This window comes from Pogoniulus pusillus, chromosome 38, assembly GCF_015220805.1.
Source record: "Pogoniulus pusillus isolate bPogPus1 chromosome 38, bPogPus1.pri, whole genome shotgun sequence".
In the NCBI taxonomy this organism is placed as follows: domain Eukaryota; kingdom Metazoa; phylum Chordata; class Aves; order Piciformes; family Lybiidae; genus Pogoniulus; species Pogoniulus pusillus.
Window position 1 is genome coordinate 2165003 of NC_087301.1, and position 21110 is coordinate 2186112.

The 21110-nt window shown below is 52.4% G+C and overlaps 1 protein-coding gene across 4 annotated transcripts in view; it reads left to right on the forward strand.

Annotated features, from left to right (window-relative positions):
• The window catches only part of APLP2 (amyloid beta precursor like protein 2), a 62953-nt gene extending 51620 nt beyond the window's left edge, over window positions 1-11333 (forward strand). For 2 of the 4 annotated variants that reach the window (XM_064173353.1, XM_064173357.1), the window contains 7 exons: window positions 756-855; window positions 1352-1522; window positions 2966-3001; window positions 5738-5820; window positions 6930-7004; window positions 7715-7870; window positions 9557-11333. In XM_064173353.1, the coding sequence (XP_064029423.1) occupies window positions 756-855; window positions 1352-1522; window positions 2966-3001; window positions 5738-5820; window positions 6930-7004; window positions 7715-7870; window positions 9557-9658 (723 nt within the window). In that variant the 3' untranslated portion in view covers window positions 9659-11333. The remainder of the gene's footprint in view (window positions 1-755; window positions 856-1351; window positions 1523-2965; window positions 3002-5737; window positions 5821-6929; window positions 7005-7714; window positions 7871-9556) is intronic. The other 2 variants (XM_064173355.1, XM_064173356.1) reach the window with 2 other exon arrangements.
• The last annotated feature ends 9777 nt before the right edge of the window (window positions 11334-21110 follow it).

The following is a 21110-nucleotide window of genomic DNA, read 5'->3' on the forward strand; positions in this document are numbered from 1 at the left end:
TTTCCTAACATCCACTTTCAATCTCCCCTCTGCCACTTCAAACCCATTCCTCCTTCTTCTGTCATTACCAGACCTTGTCAACAGTCCCTCCTCAGCCCTCCTGGAGCCCCCTTCAGATCCTGGAAGGCCACTCCAAGGTCTCCTCAAAGCCTTCTCTTCTCCAGGCTACGGATCTCCAACTCTTGTAGCCTGTGGTCACAGCAGAGGAGTGGAAATGCAGTGCAGTGGAGCACAGTGTGTCAGCATCACTCAGAGAACTGAGCTGGCTCCCAGCCTCTTGCCTGCCATGGCAGATCCACCAGCAGCTGATACCTGATTAAACAATATCTTATCACTCTACAGCTACCTGAAGGGAAGCTGTAGTCAGGTCGGGGTCAGGCTCTTCCCACAGGCAACTTGTGACAGGACAAGAGGGCATGGTCTGAGCTGTGCCAGGGGAGGTTTAGGTTGGATATTTGGAAGCAGTTTCTCATGGAAAGGGTGCTTAGGCACTGGAATGGACTGCCCAGGGAGGTGCTGGGGTCACCATCCCTGGGAGGTCTTTAAGGAAAGACTGGAGGTGGCACTTGGTGGCTTGGAGGTGGCGCTCGGTGGCCATGATGTAGTCGATGTCCTGGTGTTAGGTCACAGACTGGGCTGGATGATCTCAGGGGTCTTTCCCAGCCTCAGAGATGCTGTGGCTGTGTGGGCTTCTGGGAAGGGAAGTGCTGGTAGCAGCCCAGAGCCTGCTCCCACACGCTGTGGTGCCCTTGCAGGTGATGACACATCTCCATGTGATCGAGGAGCGGATGAATCAAAGCCTCTCTCTGCTCTACAAGGTGCCATATGTGGCTGAAGAAATCCAGGATGACATTGGTGAGTGTCTCTCCCTGCCTGCCAACTCCTCTGCCACCATTTTAGACTCCCAGCTGCTTTGAGGAGATGCCCACCACAGCAAGCAGATAGTCTCTGGCTTCTGCAGGGCTGCCAGTCAGAATAGCTTGTTCCCAAGAACACTCCCTGTCTGTTCAGAAGGAGCCAGTGGCATTCAGAGTGGCAAAGCTCTCTCCCAGAGGGAGCTGAAAAATATCCATCCAAATAAGCAGATGCTTTATAGCTTGGAGTTCAGTCTCATCTTGCCACAGCCTTGTGCCACATCAAACCCCCTGGCCCTTATTTGTCTGGATTTTCTAGCCAACACCTTCACTGAGAATTCCAGATGAGGCTTCAGAGTGTGCAAGATAAAATAACCTGGCAGCCCTGAGCAGCCTTCCCCTGCAGCCCTGCCTCAGCGAGGTTGAAACCATCTGCCCCTTTCTGCTCCTGCCAGGTTTCATGCTGTTGCTGTAATCTTCCCTCTGATCCCTTTCAGATGAGCTGCTGCAGGAGCAGCGTGCAGACATGGACCAGTTCACATCCTCTGTCTCTGAGTCGCAGGTGGATGTCAGGGTGAGCTCCGAGGAGAGCGAAGAGCTTCCCCTGGAGGGCAAACCCTTCCGTCCCTTCCAGGTGAAAACCTTCCCAGCCTTGCCTGAGAAAGAAGGTAGGTGGGACTGCAGGCTGGGACCACTGGGGGTGCAGAATGGGGCACAGAAAGCTCCATCCCTCTGGGGGGGCTGTGAGAGGAGAGCACTCACCCAGGCAGCGTCAGAGGATCGTAGGATGGTAGGGGTTGGACCTCTGGAGAACGTCGAGTCCAACCTCCTGCCGAAGCAGGGTCACACAGGAACACATCAGGCAGGTTTTGGAAGTCTCCAGAGTAGGAGACTCCAGAACCTCTCTGGGCAGCCAGCTCCAGGGCTCCAGCACCCTCACAGCAAGGAGGTTTTTCATCATGTCGAGGTGGAACTTGCTGGCTTCCAGTTTGTATCCATTGCCCCTTGTCCTCTCGCCTCTGAGAAGAGCCTGGCCCCTGCCTCTCGCCCCCAACTCTGCAGGTGTTTGGAAACCTTCACAAGACCTCCTCTCAGCCTTCTCTTCTCCAGGCTAAACAGCCCCAGGGCTCTCAGCCTTTCCTCATCCAGCCCCTTCAGCATCCTCACAGCCTCTGTTGGACCCTCTTCAGTCTATCCCTGTCCCTCCTGAACTGGGGAGCCCAGAACTGGGCACACTACCCTCCAGAGTGGCCACTGGGAAGAGGCAGAGCTGCCAGTGATTAACACTCAGCTGCTCTTGACTTGTCCACCTCTTCTCTGCCAAATTCTTTCTTTTTTGCAGGGAGTCTTCAGTTTTTCTCTGTGTGACCTGATCCTGAAATTCATTTTCAGCCTCTTTTTTAACCAAGTTTTCAGCCCTCACCCAAGTAATTTTCAGCCTCCTTTTAACCACATTTTCAGCCCCTCACCCAAGTAATTTTCAGCCTCCTTTTAACCACATTTTTACTTCTCAACCAAGTAATTTTCAGCCTCATTTTAAACCAAATTTTCAGCCCCCATCCAAGTAATTTTCAGCCTCCTTTTTAACCAGATATTCACTCTTCACCCAAGTAATTTTCAGCCTCCTTTTTAACCACATTTTCACTCCTCAGCAAAGTGATTTTCAGCCTCCTTTTTAACCAGATTTTCACTCCTCACCCAACTAATTTTCAGCCTCCTTTTAACCAGATTTTCAGCCTTCAACCAAATAACTTCCAACCCCTGTTTAACCAAATTTCCAACCCCTTTTAACCAAATGATCACTCTGCTGTCACCTTACGTTGCTGTGTCATGACCTGCTGAAGGGCTACAGGAATTCTCCTTTATTCCTCTTTAAGATCTATTCTTCACCTGTGTTTTTCCTCCCTTTGTGTCTCTGGCTGTTGACAGCTGGTGTGTGCCTGTGGATTTATTTTAAACGTGCTTGGAGCAGAGGCCTGAGCTTAAAGCTGTGTCCTAAAAGCTTTTCTCAGAGTGTGAGTCAGAAATCATGCAGAAGCCTTTTTTTTTTTTCCCTTTCTCTCTTAATCTCCTTTCTCTGCTATTTTTGTTTTTGTTTTCCCTCCTGCTAGATCCTCAGCCGGATTTGTACCACCCAATGAAAAAAGGTTGGTTCTAAGCTGCTCCCTCACAGTGCTTTCAATCACTCTCCTACCTCCTCAGTGTGTTTGGTAGCTTCATTTTAGTTTCATACTCACCTTTCTTTTCATCCCCTTGCTCTCTCATTTAGATCAGTAACTCCTGATTTTGCTTGTTTAGGTTTGATGTTAAAGAAATGAGGTAGTCTGAGCATCTCTGTGTGTCTGTTCCTCCCTGGTGGGCTCATCAAGTGTCTCAGAGCTCATGGAATAGCCTCTTTGCCCTCAAGAAACGAGGCTGTCAGTGACCATGCAGCAGTTTTGCATCTCTCAGTGTGTGTGACTCAGGTCTGACACTCCTCAGAGTATAACCTTGCAGTGCTGATGGTGAATAGTCTAAAGGTTCTTCAGCTTGCTGTGGGAGCTGTCCCCAGCACCCAATGGCAGCACCAAACTGGGAAGGAGAGTGTGTTTGCCAGCTAAATGTGCTCACAGGGATTCTTGGAATGCAGCTGATCTGGGGCAGGCAGATTAGGAGGCTCCTGGCTGGGCTGGGCAGGTGGTTCTCTGTTGTGCTTGTGGTCTCCTCAGCATCACCTTCTCACAGCCAGCATCACTCTGCACCAGCAAAGCCCTGTGTGATCATCCATCTCTCCCCCAGCTCCTTATTGATTCTGCAGTAATTCAGTGCCTAGCTGGAAAGGAGCTTCTTGGGCCTTAGGAGTGCCATAGAAATGCTGGCAGCAAATCAAATCCTCTGCAGGGATTCAGTCTCAGGTAGCAGAGCAGCCAGGCCTGATCTTTACCACAGATCTCTTCCCAAGTAGCAATGGAAGGTCCAGTTTAAAATTCTCCTGCAGAGTGCTCTGTGTGGAGAGCAAACCCAAACCTTTGAGCCTACCTTTGGTGCCAAGCAAATGGTGCAGAATCTCAATGGAGGGCAAAGGATTTTGCTAATAACCATTTGATTTGGACACAAATAGCTTTGGAACGTGCTGTAAGGCCAGAGAGCTTGAAACTATTCTCAGTATCAACATTTCTCTACCAGTGTAAGTCACCTTCATCCCTCCTGTGGAGCAAAGTGGACCTAATTTAGTGTTACTGCTCAGGAAAGAATTGGGGCAGCCTTTAGTTTGGGTTTTGGGAGGGAGAAGGATGGATGACACCTGCTTTGAGTCGTCAGGATGGTGAATCCAGGCTAGTTTCTGTTGACTTGAGAGAGGATTGAATCCTTCATTTGCTCCTCTTCTCCTTTCCCTCTCCGTCTCACAAGGGTTGCTAGAGAGCTCTGGAGGTTTCTTGGTGGCTCTGTTGTTTTTTGTCTCTGGGAGGAAGATAAGCCAAAGTGTGCCTTTGAGCTACGTGGGTGCAGGTCTGTTATTTGCTGACAAGCAGCAGAGCTCAGTGCAGCAGCTGAATTCCCAGCCCTGGAGACAACACTAGTTTGGCTCCTAGGGGTTGGATAAAGCAGCAGAGGAGCTCCTGGAGAGCTGTTTGTGGCTTGGTCTCTCCAGCAAAGCCCCATGGCTGGCTTGTACATGACCTGCTTTGGCAGCCCTAAGGAGGCAGACTGGCAGCCTTGGCAGTGCTTGGAATCAGATTACTGCCTCCAAAGAGCCACACAGGAAAAGGAGCTGCTCTGCAACCTGGGATGCTTCTGTTGGAAGCAGTTGGTGTGCAGCATTCAGCCTCTTTGGCATTTGCAGGCAGTAAAAGCTTGTCACGTTGAAAACTTGCCTTGGAGCCAACCAGCCTTGCCTTGCATCTCATCAAAGCACAGGCTGCCAATTCCAGCAGCAGTTGACATCATGTCTTGGACAACCTGCAGGCTCAGCAGCCCGTGCAGAGGTGTGTGCAGGCACTGCACAGTGCTGAGTGCTATGGTAGCACTTCCCCCACCCCACACCTCTCGTCGGGGAGACCCTGCTGTGGGCTTTTGTGTTAGGGAAGCATAGGTGTGGTGAAGGACATTGTGTTGTCCCTGCTCATGGCAAGCTGGCCTTGTGCTTGGGCTCTGTGTTGTGTCAGCTCCGAGTGTCCTGCGTGGGGCTCCTGTTACTGATTGGATCTGTTTGAGTGCTCTGCTCAGAGCGGCTCGCACGCAGCAGCCACCCTCTGTTAGGTGATGCTCTTCTCTTGAGGCTGTGCTGCTTTCAGCCTAGGAGTGGGTGAGTGATGCCCTGGTACAGAGGCTGGTGTCGTTCTTTGCTCCTCCCTTGCCCTGGGATTCATTGGTTCTGGGCTGGTGCCAGATCAGGGCCAAGCAGCTCATTACTGCGCCGCGGCGCTGGGGTGACCTTGAGGCTCTCGTTCCCCAGGCGCTGACTGATGGGGCTGGGTTGGCAGAGGATGGGTGATGCTGACAGGGAGGGGGACAGCCTGCCCTCAGCGTTGGCTCCCAGCAGGGAGGAGCTGTCTGCTTCCGTCACAGGGGTCACACTGAGGTGAGGAACTGCACGCTCAGTTTGCCTTCCCTGTTGCATCTCTAACAGCGGCACTTAACAGCTGCATTTCCTAGGGTCAGCCTTCAGCCTGGTAGTGCTGAGCCTTGCCCACTCCTCCTCTCATTTCCATCTCATTTACCCTCATTAACAGACCCTCCCCTGGTCACTTGTCACTGTAGCATAGCTTCTGGGCTGCCCTTGTGCCAACACAGCATGAGGACAGGTTGCTCAGCAGCGTTAAACGCCAGCCGAGAGTAGGGAGCCCTTGCTGGGCGTCCCTGAGCTCTGGCTGATGGTCTCTGCCTTGCTCTCTTTGGTGCAGGGTCTGGCATGACTGAGCTGGATGGGCTGATTGGCGCCGAGGAGAAAGTGATCAACAGCAAGAACAAGGTGGATGAAAACGTGGTGAGCCTTCCACCTTTGTTTGGGGAAGCAGAGCCTGCTGTGGACACTCATTAACAGCGGTGCCTTATTGCTGCAGCTCCTTCCTGCCTGCAGAATGTCAGCCTGTGCCTTCTCCATATGGTGTGGGGGAGGCAGTTTTCTGACTGTTGTAGGCTCTTAATGCTGATTAGCATCAGAAGGGTGGGAGGGTGAGGGAAGGAGAGATCTAGAGCTTTGGCAGGCTGAGCTGGAGAGCTGGCTGCCTTGCTGACTGCTCTCCCAAGCAGAGCCCCTTGGATATGCCTCTATTTCAGCTAGGTAGCTTGCTGAGCATACCTGGTGTGTTCCATCTGTCCTCCACCTATTTCTTTGATGGCAGCAAAGAGAGAAGATTTCACCTCCCTCATTATGCAGAACTTCCTCCTGAGGTCCAATCACCACCTTCTGAAGCTGACCACAGAATGGTTTCATAGTGTGCTGCAGTGTGGGCAGCAGGGCAAGGGAGGGGATTCTGCCCCTTGGCTCTGCTCTCCCCCCTCCACCTGGAGTCCTGTGTGCAGTTCTGGAGCCCCCAACACAAGCAGGACATGGAAGTGTTGGAGCCAGTGCAGAGGAGGCCACCAAGATGCTCAGAGGGCTGCAGCCTGGAGAAGAGAAAGCTTTGAGGAGACCTTGGAGTGGCCTTGCAGGATCTGAAGGGGGCTCCAGGAGGGCTGGGGAGGGACTGTTGACAAGGTCTGGGAATGCCAGGAGGAGAAGGAATAGGTTTGAAGTGGCAGAGGGGAGATTGAAAGTGGATGTTAGGAAAGGGTTCTTTGCAGTGAGGGTGGTGAGACCTTGGCACAGGTTGCCCAGGGAGGTTGTGGAGCACAGAATCACCCAGTGTGATCTTTGATCCCATTCTGTGCTTCTGTGCTCCACAACTCCCCTGGAGGATTTCAAGGCCAGGTTGGATGAGTCCTTGAGCGACCTGTTCTAGTGGGAGGTGTCCCTGCCTATGGCAGGGGATTGGAACTGGCTGAGCTTTGAGTTTTCCTTCCAACCTAAACCATTCTATGATTGCCTTCATCTTCCTTCTCCCTTGTGCTTTGTGTGGCTCCCTCCATGACCTGCTCTGGTGGTTTTGGCAGGTCATTGATGAAACCCTCGACGTGAAGGAGATGATTTTCAACGCGGAGCGCGTCGGGGGGCTGGTGGACGAGCCGGTACGTGTGTGGCTGCTGCACCCACACCACTCCTGCAGCTGGGCCCTCTGGCTGGGGGAATTTGGGGCTTGGTGTCTCAGCACTGCAAGGGGAGGTCCAGCAGAGTGCAACCTTTCTGCACAAAGATGTTGACACGCAGTAGACACTGACTTGGCACTGGGGGTGGGTGGTGAAGCTGGAGAAGGGTCTGGAGATCAGGTCTTGTGAGGAGCAGCTAAGGGAAGTGGGGTTGTTCAGCCTGGAGAAAAGGAGGCTGAAGGGGGGAAGACCACCTGGCTCTCTACAACTCTGAAAGGAGGTTGGAGTGAGCTGAGTTTGGTCTCTTCTCAATAATAAGTGGTAGGACAAGAGGAGATGGCCTCAAGTTGTGCCAGGGGAGGTTTAGGTTGGACACAAAGGACAGTTTCTTCCCTGAAAGGGTTATCAAGCTTTGGAACTGGCTGCCCTGGGAAGTGGTGAAGTTCCCATCCCTGCAGGGCTCCAGAAGCCTTGTAGAGGTGGTGCTGAGGGACATAGTTTAGCAGCAGGCTTGGCAGTGCTGGCTTGATGGTTGGACTTGATGGTCATAGAGATCCTGTCCAGCCTAAAGGATTTTATGTGTTGATACCACAGATGGTCGAAGAACTTATTGGTGGCCACCTTTCAGGTTGTCCTTTAGCAGGGCATCTCCTGATCCTCCTCAACCCTCTCTGTTGTTTTCTTCCCTCCAGGATAACGACAACTCCCTCCGGGATGACTTCAGCTTCAGCAGCAGTGCCCTGATTGGTCTGTTGGTGATTGCTGTTGCCATAGCTACTGTCATAGTCATCAGCTTGGTGATGCTGAGGAAGAGGCAGTACGGGACCATCAGCCATGGAATTGTGGAGGTGAGAAACAACAACTCCTGCTCCACAACCCCTGATGGAAATAGGCAGCCTTGAGTCACGTAGGGTGTGTGGGGGGTGAAGATGGCAGGAGCTGCCAAGCCACCAGCAGCTCTGCTCCTACCTAGATGGGGCTTAACTCTGTAGATGCTGACATCTTGTAGTGATAGGATGAGAGGGAATGGATTTAAGCTTGAGGAGGGCTGGAACAAACCCCTTAGTGAGGGTGGGGAGACACTGGCACAGGTTGCCCAGGGAGGCTGTGGATACTCCCTCCCTGAAGGTGTTCAAGGCCAGGCTGGATGAGGCCTTGAGCAACCTGAGCTAGCCAAAGGTGTCCTTGCCCACGACAGGGGGTTGGAACTGGATGATCTTGAAGGTCCTTTCCAACCCAAACCATTCTGTGAATCTTCATTCCCTTAGCAGTAGCAATCAGGTACCAGGCAGCAGTGTGCTGTGCTGGGACCTGTCATGGTGCACGTGGATTGGCTTAGCACAGGGAATTCAATTAGGCTTCCCTGTCTGCCTCAGGATGGGATTTAGCAGCAAATGAGCTTTTCAGGAGATATCTTTAGCCAGGGACTAAGTCACTCAATCCATAGTAATTTGTCCTCCCAGCTAATGGAACCACAGTTAAGGCAGCAGGATGAGCTGGTGGCTGAGGAGCAGCTCCTCCTCCTTCCTTCTGCTCCCAACATGCACATTTCCAACTCGATGGAGCCTGCAGGAAGTTGCTCTTCTCCTGTGCCCAGCCACTGTGTGGCATAAGAATGGTCCCCTTAATGAGAGAAGCAGGGCCCAGATCTGTGACAGGAGCACATTTCCTGCAGGCTTGTGGAGAGAACCTCCTCAAAGCCTGGGCACTGCTCCTGGGCAGCCTGCTCTGGGTGACCCTGCTTTGGCAGGGGGCTTGGACGATGACCTCCAGAGGTCCCTTCCAACCCCATCCTTGCTGGGGTTCTGGGAAAGAGGCAAGGGTAGGCAGCAGTTGTTAGAACCCTAACTCTGCTAAGCAGATGATTCCTGTGGTTTGGCTTCCCCCCTCTGCCCTGCTTGCCACAGTGTTTGTCCAGCAGTTGCCTCTTTGCTCTTGTTACTGTGGGACAAAGCTGGCCAGCAGGTTCAGGGAGGTTCTCCTCCACCTCTGCTTTGCCCCACTGGTGCCACAGCTGGAGTATTGTGTCCAGTTTTGGGCTCCCCAGTTCAGGAGGGACAGGGAACTGCTGGAAGGAATCCAGAGGAGGGCCAGTTGGCTGCTGAGGGGCCTGGAGCACCTCACTTGCAAGGAGAGGCTGAGGGCCCTGCAGCTGTTGAGCCTGGAGAAGGGCAGCCCCAGTGGGGATCTGATCAGTGCTCAGCAAGAGCTGAAGGGCAGGGGCCGAGAGGATGGGGCTGGGCTCTTCTCAGTGGTGCCCAGTGACAGGACAAAGGGCAGTAGGCACAAACTGGAACCCAGGAGGTTCCATCTGACCAGGAGGAGAAAGTTCTTTGGTGTGAAGGTGCTGGAGGCCCAGAGCAGGCTGCCCAGAGAGGTTGTGGAGTTTCCTCTGGAGATCTTCCAACCCTACCTGGCCATTCCCATCCTGCAAGCTGCTGTGGGTGCCACTGCTTGAAAAGGGAGTCTGGACCTAGGGCCCTTCCAATTCTGTGCTTTTGGTGCCTCCTTTGACCAGCCTGCTCTCTCCCAAGGTTGACCCCATGCTCACCCCAGAAGAGAGGCATCTGAGCAAGATGCAGAACCATGGCTACGAGAACCCCACTTACAAATACCTGGAGCAGATGCAGATATAAGAGAGCTGAAGATACAACAGCCCTGACTGGGAGAGAGGAGCAGCCAGGGCAGGAGGGCCAAAGGGGTCCAGCAGTTTGGATCAACTACTGACCAACAGTTGCTTCAAGAGGACTTCATCTTACATTCAGAACTCCTGGATCATTAAGACTATAATTACTACTGTAGAGTTGCAATTTCCATTCTTTTAAATGGGTGAAGAAATGCTAATATAAGGATATGAGGATATATAAATCTCCTTTAAATGGGAAAAAAAAAAACAAACAAAGGATTTATTGCAGATATTTGACTGAGATGTAGGGTTTGGGGTTTTTTTTTTTTCCCCTCTTTGTGTTTTTGTTAAGGAATCTGGGAAACAACCAACAAAACCAAACCACTTCTGTTGTGCTGTTGTCTGATGCAAGCTCTCTCTCTCTCTCTCTCTCTCTCTATCTATATATATATATAACAAAAAAAGCCCATGGGAACTGATGATTTTTATTCCCACCTGTATATTGAGGGTCATTTGTACCAGCCCCAGCCTTGGGAAGAGGTGACAGTTGTGGCTCTTTAGTCAGTTTGGCTTTTTTATATATATATATATATATATATAAAGCAGGATTTGATTTGATTCTCCTTTTTGTTTCTTTTGGGTTTGGGGTTGTTGGGGTTTTTTTTTTTAAGTGAATAAGTTGCAAAGAGATTAATTTAGGGATAGCCTAGGGAAGCAATTGGGAATGGTAACTAACAAGGCCTTGAGATGAGAGGCAAAATGACGAGAAAGAGATGAACAAAAGAGAAAAGGAAACCAACCTCATCCTCACATGCCAGTGGTGTGCAGCCTGCTGCTTAGCGGTGTGGGCTCTAGGAGTGGAGGCTCCCTGGAGGCAAGGAGTTAAAAGGCTTCTAGCATCTCTTGTTTGATAGTTCTAGTGGAATGTTAGGCCATGGTTTGTGCATACTGGGGGTCTGCACACTCCCCTGCCAGATTCAGTTTAGCTTCTAGAGGTGGAAGTTCCTGGTCTTGAATTTAACTCTTGCTTTCCTGACCCAGTTTCCTTCGGTAGCTCACCTGGCGTTAACAGCCCCCAACTTGCTACTGCTCTCTAACCTTCCCCAGCTCTCCTGCCTCACCAGCCTGGGTAAGTAGTGAAGGGCTGCAGAGGGGGTTCCAGCCTCAGCATCCCTCTGGATGACCTTTTTTGCCCCTTTGGGTGTTTGCCCAGCAATGACAAATCACTGCAATAATCAGGACCTTGGGAGCTGGCGAAGGTGGAGTTGGCTTGGAGTGGGGAGGGGAGAGGGGGGAGAAGTTTGCTGCTTTAAGGGAAATGGGATGCATAGGCCCTGGCCCCCTCCCCCCCAGACAAAACCAGAACAAAAAGGGTGTTGTTCACTCACCATCATGTCTTTGTAATGCTTGTATAGTTGGTGTTAATGCTCACAGCTTTTTTAAATCTGGAGGTTCTGGTAACCTGTGGTGTATTTTTTTCTATTATTTCCCCCCCCCCCTCTTCCCCCTGTGACTTTTAGTTTAATTTCTTTTGGTTTGGTTTTTGGGTTTGTTTTTTTCACCCCCCCACCCCTTCCCCCTTCCGTGTCTCTTCCCACTATGCACAGATTTACCTGCAAACTCCTTAGTGTGGTCTGTGGGGAATGTACAAAGTTTAAACACATCAATAAACACTTTAACTTCCAGACTGCTGCTGCTCTTTGTTCACTGCCTCGCTGGAGTTCCTCTCCCCTCCCACCGTGCCCAAGCCTGCTGAGACCTTGTCCCAGTTCTTTGTCTTTCAGAGAGAAGAAGCATTCACAGATTGCAGTGGGTTGGAAGGGACCCTCAAGGTCTTCTTATCCAACCCCCTGCAGTCAGCAGGGACACCTCCAACTAGAGCAGGCTGCCCAGGGCCGCAGCAAGGCTGATCTTGAATGCCTCCAAGGATGGAGCCTCAGCCACAGCCCTGAGCAGCCTGTTCCAGGATTTCACCTCCCTCGTTGTGCACAACTTCCTCCTGATGTCCAACCCAGGTCTCCTCTGCTCCAGTTTCAAACTGTTGCCCCCATCCTGTCACCACAGCCCATCCCAAGCCTTCCTATAGCTGCTCTTCAGATACTGAAATGTAGCTCTGAGGTCTTCCTGGAGCCTTCTCTTCTCCAGGCTGAAAGCCTCAACTCTCAGCCTGGTTGTGAGTGTGCATAACCACGCCCAAGGTCTTTTGTGGTGCTTCCAGATCCTGCTGACCTTTGTGAAGAGGAGGAGGCCTGGGCCTTCTGGATGGCATCACCTCTGTTAGAGCCTGCAGCACAGGTCAGTTAGACCTGTGGCTAGTGGCTGCCACCTGGCTGCGTGCAGAAGATGCTGGGGATGGTTCTGTGGCAGTTAAAAACGCCAGAGCTGCTCCTGGAGTCAGGGCAGCCTTTGGCACAGCTCCTGAGAGCAAGCAGAGCCAAAGCTCTCTGCAGTAGCAAGCTGTTCCTGCTGCTCTGCTCTCCATCTGCACTTCCTCACGACCGGCAGGAGCAGATCCAGGAGGTGTGGAAGCAGATTTGGGTAGCATGGGGACTGTGCTGGCTTCGTGCTCAGCCTGCACTGCCTGCAAGCCTTGGGGACAGTGATGGATGGGAGAAAGGTATTTTCCAACCTGGTTAATTCTGTGTTTCAAGACAGTTCCCTTGACTGTTCCTTCTTGTGGGTAGCCAGGTCTGAAACACCTTGAGGGGAGACCTTGCTCCCTACAACTGCCTGAAAGGAGGTTGGAGCCAGGTAGGGTTGGTTTCCTCTCCCTAGTAGCAAGGGCAACAAAGCTGGTGAGGGGCCTGGAACACAAACCCTATGAGGAGAGGCTGAGGGAGCTGGGGGTGTGCAGCCTGGAGAAGAGGAGGCTCAGGGGTGACCTCATTGCTGTCTACAACTACCTGAAGGGATGTTGTGGCCAGGTGGGGGGTGGCCTCTTCTCCCAGGCAACCAGCAACAGAACAAGGGGACACAGCCTCAAGTTGTGCTGGGGTAGGTCTAGGCTGGATGTTAGGAGGAATTTGTTGGCAGAGAGAGTGATTGGCATTGGAATGGGCTGCCCAGGGAGGTGGTGGAGTGGCTGTGCCTGGAGGTGTTCAAGAAAAGCCTGGATGAGGCACTCGGTGCCATGGTCTGGTTGACTGGATAGGGTTGGGTGCTAGGTTGGACTGGATGATCTTGGAGGTCTCTTCCAACCTGGTTGATTCTATGATTCTAAGTGATGGGAGGAGAGGAAGTGGCCTTGGGTTGCAGCAGGGGATGCTTAAGTTGGATATCAGAAGAAACTCCTCCACTGGAAGGGTTCAGTGGCACAGGCTGCCCAGGGAGGAGGTTGAATCCCCATCCCTGGAAGTGGTGCAGAGGTGTGGTGCTGAGGGGCATGGTTTAGCCCCAGCTTTGGCAGGGTTAGAGAGGGGTGGGACTGGATGAGCTTCAAGGTCTTTCCTAAGCAGAGGCACTGTGTGGAGACACAAGAGCCAGGGCCAGGAGCTGGCTGACACTGGGCACCGTTTGTTGTGTCACCTCCAAAGTTGCTGTTTTACAACGGGAAGTAACTTGACTGTTTGCTTTAACTTTCTCATCCAGAACACCTAAAACCTAACAGCCTGTGAAGCTGGCAGCTGTCTCTGCTCCTGGATGCCATCCCTCTTCTCTTTTCCTCCTTTGAAGTGTGCCCTCAAACACAACTCCTTCCTCTCTCACGTCGCAGGGAAATGACCCAGCAGCTGCCGCCCTTTGAGCGCTGCTTTAGGAGGCCAAGAGCCAGGATCAATCTTCCTTTGCATTCATCTGAGCAGCTCCCAGCAGGTCTGAGTGAAGAAGTGGAGAAGGAGGTAGGAGGAAACATGAAGGCTTAGCAGCTTTGAACAGGAAGCAATGGTGTGCCCTGCTTCTCCTTAAAGACAGCCTCCTTGGCTCCCCTGGAACCTCCACCCTCTGCTTAAATTATTCAGACTCTGCAGGGAGGAACAGATGCTGCCCTAGAAAATGCCTTCTGTTGGCTTGTCACAACTACTTGGGAAAGAGGCTGGATGCTTTCTTTTGGATTTTATGTTTCTTTCCAGCTGTAAATGTAATTTAAATGAGCAAATCTTCAGGCCAAAGCTGCCTCCTGGACTCTGCACCCCCCCTCAGGTAGGGCGACCTGAAAGAGAAGTGAATTACAGAGGCTGGGGGTTGGATCCCAGAATTAAATTGGAGTGTTAGATTTATTGTTGGCTTGGTTGGGGTTTGTGGCTTTTTTTCTTTCCCCTTCAATAAATTCCATTAGCCCTACAAACTAAATACATCAGCCTGGAATCAAAGTCTATTAGTTCCATGCTTGGGCACAGCACTTGGGATCAATTCTTTATGATGGATTTTGACTGCAGCTTCTGAAGAGTAATGGTTGGGAGTGCTTGCTTCAGGAGCAGTGCTAACACAGCTGCCAGGTGTTGCTGGGGTCAGCCCTGTCCTGTCCCAGCTGAGAGGCCACAAGGTAGGTGAGGAAACACCAAGCACTGGAACAGGCTGCCCAGGGAGGTGGTGGAGTCCTCATCCCTGGAGGTGTTCCAAAAGTGCTTAGACATGGCACTGTGGGTCATGGCACAGTGGTGAGTGGGCATAGGAGAGGAAATAGCCTCAAGATGCACCGGGGGAGGGTTAGGTTGGAGATTAGGAACCATTTCTTTGCTGCAAGAGTGCTCAGGCCCAGAGAGGTGGCAGAGTCCCCATCCCTGGAGGTGTGCAAGAAATGTGTGGCCATGGTTCAATGGCCATGGTGGTGTTGGGTTGCTGGTTGGACTGGATGACCTTAGAGGCCTTTTCCAGTCTCAATGAGTCCTCTTGTTTAGAGTCTGTTGCAGGCCAAGGTGGCTACTGCCCAGATTTAATTGCTAATTAAAGTGTGGACATGGCACTTGGAGACAGGGTTTGATGTCCATGGTGGTGGTGAGTTGAAGGTTGGGCTTGATGGTTCATAGGTTGATGGAATGGTTTGGGTTGAAAGGGATCTTAAAGATATCCAATTCCAACCCCCTGTCATGGGCAGGGACACCTCCCACTAGCCAGGTTGCTAAAGGCCTCATCCATCTCCAGGGAACATCCACAACCTCCCTGGGCAACCTGTTCCAGTGTCTCCCCACCCTCACTGCAAAGAATTTCTTCCCATCCTGCCCCCCCTGCAGCTTCAATCCATTCCCTCTTGGCACAGGCTTGTGGTCAAGGGCTCAGCATCCACCTGGACACCAGTGGCATGAAGTCCCTTCCACCAGGAACAGTTCTATGACCAATTCATCATGGTAAGACACTTAAAATGAGATGGCCTAAGGCATGGTGATGTATTTGGTTGCTAAAGGACCTGCAGAGAGTCGCAGGAAGCTGCCAAAGTGATTTAAAACCCCCAAAGCCTCTGTTTCAAGAGGAGCTGGGTTAAGGAAAAAGGATGTTTGAGAGGGAGGCTGTTGGTAATGAGGCCTCTGGGCAGAGGAGGAAGAGCTGGGTCATTTTTGTCTCCTTTCTTGCTGTGAAGCTGTTTGTTAATCTCTTCTCCAAGGCTGGAGCCAGGTAAGGCAGGGGGAAAGCATTCCCTGCACAATGGGAGGTGGGTGGAAGGTGGGTGGATTTATTTCACCAGCCTCTCTTCTCTTTCATGTGGAAAACAGCTCTCTCTGGGCTGCTTCTGCAGCTTGTTTCTCACATTCAGCCCTGGCTGAGATGAAAGGAGGAGAGGAGCTCAAGGCCATGGTGATGCAGTGCCCACCTTAAGGCTGGAGGAGCACAGAAATTCCTCTTCCTTACAACTGCTTTGACCCTGAGCCTGGGGGGTTGTAGGGGGAAGATGCACATCTCAAGGTTAAGATTTAACCTTGATCTAAGAGGAGATTCAGCCTGGAGATTAGAAAGAAGTTCTTTCCAGGGAGGGTGGTGAGACACTGGCACAGGTGGAGGGTGGTGAGACACTGGCACAGGTGGAGGGTGGTGAGACACTGGCACAGGTGGAGGGTGGTGAGATGCTGGCACAGGTTGCCCAGGGAGGTGTTCAAATCCAGCTTGGATAAGGCCTTGAGCAACCTCTTCCAGTGGGAGGTGTCCCTGCCCATGGCAGGGGGTTGGACCTGGCTGATCTTTAAGGTCCTTTCCAACCCAACCCATTCTATGACTCCATGAAAGTGTCCAAGTGCAGCTGGTCCAAGCCCAGCAGTTTCTGGGTCTCCAGAGCAGCTTTAAGTTGGTGTTTGGCATCAGAGCTTTGCTGGTGGCTTTGTTGGGGTGGCAGAGATGTGCACAGCAAGGATCAAACAGTGATGAGGCAGAGAGGGAGCATCTTCATAGGACCCAGTGCCTGGCAAGCAGAGGAGCAAAGAGTGCAGCAGGCAAAGTGAGGGTAAGCAGAGCTAAGGGCTGCTGTGAAGTAGTCTGGATGTGTGAAAATCTCAGGCCTTTGAAACACAGAGGGCTGCTGGAAGCTGCATTGATCTCTGCAGCTGGAGTCAGGGGGAGCATCTTGTCTGTGCTGTCCCCATGTGTCCCCCCCCTGCCAGGGGCTGCTGCTGAGTGCACACCGAGTGCCAGCTCCAGCTCTGCAGCAGCTTCTCAGCCCCTGATAAAAAGCTGTTCATGCTCTCAGGTCTCTCTGGGACCCTGTGCAGGTCACCTGCCTGCCACCCTTAGCAACAGCACGGGATGAAAGCCTGGGGGAGCTGGCAGGCAGGCTTGAAAGCTGTTTCTCGGCTGCAGGAGGAGTTAGGGCTGCCTGCTCAGGGAGGTGGTTGAGTCCCCATCCCTGGAGGTGCTTAGAAGGCAGTGAGAGGTGGTGCTGAAGGACAGGGTTTAGTCCTAGCCTTGGCAGAGGGAGGAATGGTTGGACTTGAGGATCTTTAAGGTGTTTTTCAACCAAGATGATTCTCTGGTTTTAGGAGATCCTTCTGCTCCCAGGAAGCAAAATGCTGATGCTGGACCAGCACAGGAAGTGTTGGTCTGCAGCTCCCTGAAGGGAGGCTGTAGCCAGCTGGGGTTGGGCTCTGCTGCCAGCAACAGAACAGGGGGACACAGCCTGAAGCTGTGCCAGGGCAGGTTCAGGCTGGATATTAGGAGGAAGTTGTTGTCAGAGAGAGTGATTGGCAGTGGAATGGGCTGCCCAGGGAGGTGGTGGAGTGGCTGTGGCTGGAGGTGTTGCAGCCAAGCCTGGCTGGGGCACTTAGTGCCATGGTCTGGTTGGTTGGGCAGGGCTGGGTGCTAGGTTGGGCTGGCTGAGCTTGGAGCTCTCTTCCAGCCTGCTTGATTCAGTGATTCTATTCTAAGCTCTTTTTGGTGGTGCCCAGTGACAGGACAATGAACAGTGGGTACCAGCTGGAGCAGAGGAAGTTGCACCTCAGCATGAGGAGAAACTTGCTTGGTGTGAGGGTGCTGGAGGCCTGGGGCAGGCTGCCCAGAGAGGTTGTGGAGTTTCTTCCTTGGAAGACTTTCAAAACCCTCCTGGCTGTGTTCCTGGGTGATCCTGCTCTGGCAGGGAGGTTGGACTGCATCTCTGGAGGGCCCTTCCAGCCCCTACCATCCTATGTTTGCAGCTCCTCTCTCAAGTGCTCCCTCTGACTCCTTGCACATGCAAAGGAGGGAGGGGGGCAAAAAGAAGCCTGACAAATAAAACATGAGGATTTTTCTCTCACCTCTGCTTTGTGACTCTTGATGCTTCCTGCTGAAAAAGTGAGGGCTTGCCTGGTGCTGCAGTGCAGCAGAGTCCTCTGCCACACTCCTGTTGGTCACCTTGCAGAGGAAAGAGGGAGCAGTAGTGCAGGGAGACACCAGAATTAGGAGCAAAAGGACAGAGCACATTACCTGTACCTAAGGGCTTTTCACACTGAAGAGCTGGAGCTGGGATCCATCCTGAAGTACCTGGGAGCTCCATCCAAATATTGCTGCAAGGGCCAAGTCTGACCCAGTCCATGTCTGGCTTCAGGTCTCAGCAGCTGGACTCAGCTCTGGTGCTTTATTCCAGACTTGTGCCAGCAATGAAACTCAGCCCAGAAAAGAAACAACACAACCTGCCCCTAGAGCCATGCCAGCAGAGATGGAGCTGAGACTCTGGAACAGGTTGCCCAGGGAGGTTGTGGATCATAGAATGGGCTGGGTTGGAAAAGACCTCCAAAGCTCATCTAGTCCAGTAAGAACAGGATCACAGCAGCATCCAGGCTGGCAAAGCACCTCAGGAGCACCAAGTCCAACCTAGAACCCTGCTCTACAAGATTCACCTTAAGCCATAGCCCCAAGCACCACATCCAAACCACCCTGAAACACAGCCAGGCTGGGGGACTCCACCACCTCCCTGGGCAGCTCATTCCAGTCCCTGACCACTGTCTCTCTGAAAAGCTTTTTCCCAATGTCCAATCTAAACCTCCCCAGCCTCAGCTTGAGGCCATGCCCCTTGTTCTGGCTCCAGTTCCTGTGAGCAGAGCCCAGCAGCAGCCTCTGCACAATGTCTCTTCAGGTAGCTGTAGACAGCAATGAGCTCTGCCCTCAGCCTCCTCTTCCTCACACTAACTCTCCCCAGCTCCTTCAGTCTCTCCTCATCAGATTTATTCAGCAGGAGCATCCTCAGCCAGATCAGGCTGCTCAGAGCCCTGACTTTGTAAAGAGTTTCTTCCTGGGAGGTGTTCAAAGCCAGGTTGGATGAGGCAGAGCAGGTCACCCCAGCAGATAAAAGACCACGAGGAGAGACACCCAGGACCCTTCTTGGATTCAGACAGGTTCAGAGAGATCACAGAAGGGCTTATGTGGGAAGGAACCTCAGAAACCATCTACCCCCAACCTCAGACCATCTGGTTCCAACCTCCTCCCACCAGCACAGGTTGCTCAAGCCCTCATCCAGCCTGGCCTTGAACACCTCCATGGAGAGAGCATCCACAACCTCCCTGGGCAACCTGTGCCAGTGTTCTCATGCACCCTGGCCTTTGAATCATAGAATCAAGCAGGTTGGAAGAGAGCTCCAAGCTCATCCAGCCCAACCTAGCACCCAGCCCTGGCCAATCAACCAGACCATGGCACTAAGTGCCCCAGCCGAGCTTGGCTTCAACACCTCCAGGCACAGCCACTCCACCACCTCCCTGGGCAGCCCATTCCAATGCCAATCACTCTGCCTTGAACACCTTCACCCAGCAGCAGGGTTTGGCATCTCCCCCTCCAAACAGTTCTGCTCAGAAAGGTTCTTATTTACACAGTGAAGAGAATTCCATCCCTTTTCCCTGCTCCCATTTAGAATCCATAGAATCCAGCAGGTTGAAAGAGACCTCCAAGCTCATCCAGTCCAACCTAGCACCCAGCCCTGTCCAGTCAACCAGACCCTGGTACTGAGTCCCTCCAAAGATTAGACTTTGCTCACCTCCTAGAACAATTCCCTGAGCTTTTCATGCCCCAAAACCTGAGGGGGAGAGGAGCTGCTGCAGGACAAGGCAGCAGTATTGCGTGGGCTGCTGCTTGTTATTTAGAGCAGGTGAGATAAGAGGGGAGAGAGGCATTAAGATTTTAAAAACACATCTGTTTTAACTTCTAGAGGGGAAAAGTGACCTAGAGCTGTCCTCTGAATGACAGTGGCACTGTTTGGAAACTAAATTCACTAATTAAACTGAAAGAGTGGATTTTAGTGCTGCTTCAAGTGCCACTTTCAGCTCCTCTTTAAACCATGAATCTCCAGCCACTCTCTCAGCAGTAGCAATAAAGTTTTGCATGCAGATGCCATGGACCAAGAGCTGCAAAGTGCTGCTGCTCTTCCAGCAGCATCTTGCCAGATGGCCTCAAGAAGCTTCTCTTCCCTCCAGCTGTAGGAGAGGAAGTGGCATCAAGATGCACCCAGGGAAAGTTCAGGTTGGAGATTAGGAACCATTTCTTTGCTGCAAGAGTGCTCAGGCCCAGAGAGGTGGTGGAATCCCCATCCCTGGAGGTGTGCAAGTGGCACTCTGGGATGTGGTTCAGTGGCCATGGTGGTGTTGGGGTTCTGGTTGGACTGGATGAGCTTAGAGGCCTTTCCCATCCTCTGGAAACACTGCACTCACCTTGGGTTCTTTGCTTCTCCAGGCCCTCCTCTTGACAGCCACCAGCAGCAGAAAGCATAGGTTGGGCTGGAGCTCAGAGGTCTTTTCCAACCTGGTTAATTCTGTGCTCAGTCTCCTCCCAGCCCTGCTCCAGGAGGAGAAAACACAACTCATCAGCAGGGCTCACTCTTCCATGCATCTCCCATGGGGCTGGGAATCACAACCACCTGCAGCCAGGGAGGGTTCTTCTTTCCTCCCAACCCTTAGTTGAGGTTTCTGGAGTCGTGCAGCCCAGCAGTGACTTGTTTGGCCTCAGCTGCCTTTGAGGAGCACAGCAGAGGTGTTGGGAGGTAATCACAAGGCTGTTTGTGCTCCCCTGGTCACCCAACCCTTCCTGAAGGACATGGCACAAACCTTTTAAAGCTGATGATGAACCTTCTCTTCCACTAATCCTGATGATTAACCTTCTCTTCTCTTCTCCCAACTAATCCTCATGTTGAGCCTTCTCCTCTCCCACTGATCTTGCTTCATGATGCCTTTTAAATCTGGGCTTGATGCTGATGGCAGGGAGCACCTCCTCCTGCTCTTCTGCTGCAAACCAAACACAGGGCTCAAGGGGGAAAAGAACAACACCAAGTGCAAAGCAAACACCACAAGGGAAAGGTTTCATTTGGAAGTGACCAGCTCCAGCCAGGGAACAAAGCTGTTGGAGAAAACCTACAGGGATGCTCACCAGGAGCTTCCATGTGCCCAACCTGCAGCAGCTGAAGCCATTGTTGGAGTTGTTTAGCCTGGAAAAGAGGAGGCTCAGGGCAGAGCTCATTGCTGTCTGCAGCTCCCTGCAGGGAGGCTGTAGCCAGGTGGGGTTGGGCTCTGCTGCCAGGCAGCCAGCAACAGAACAAGGGGACACAGCCTGGAGCTGTGGCAGGGCAGGTTCAGGCTGGATGTGAGGAGGAAGTTGTTGTCAGAGAGAGTGATTGGCATTGGAATGGGCTGCCCAGGGAGGTGGTGGAGTGGCTGTGCCTGGAGGTGTTGCAGCCAAGCCTGGCTGGGGCACTTAGTGCCATGGTCTGGTTGGTTGGCCAGGGCTGGGTGCTAGGTTGGACTGGCTGAGCTTGGAGATCTCTTCCAACCTGCTTGATTCTATGATCATCTCACTTCAAGGGTCTCTCTGTCCAAGCTGAACCTTGCCCAGCAAGCATCTCATCCCTTGGGCACACCAAACCTCACTCTAACTCACCTTCTGCTCAAAAGCAGGTAGGAGAACTCTTACCTGCCAGTGCCAGCACAAGTCATCCTGGCCACCCCCTGGGCAGCCCTCCCTGCCTCTGTGTAACCACACACATCAAACCCCACACAGCTCCATCTCCCTGGCATTTCATCCACTGCCCACAGCACTCTGAAGCCACCTTCACCATGCCCTTCAACCTCAAGGCAGCACATTCAAGAGCCCTC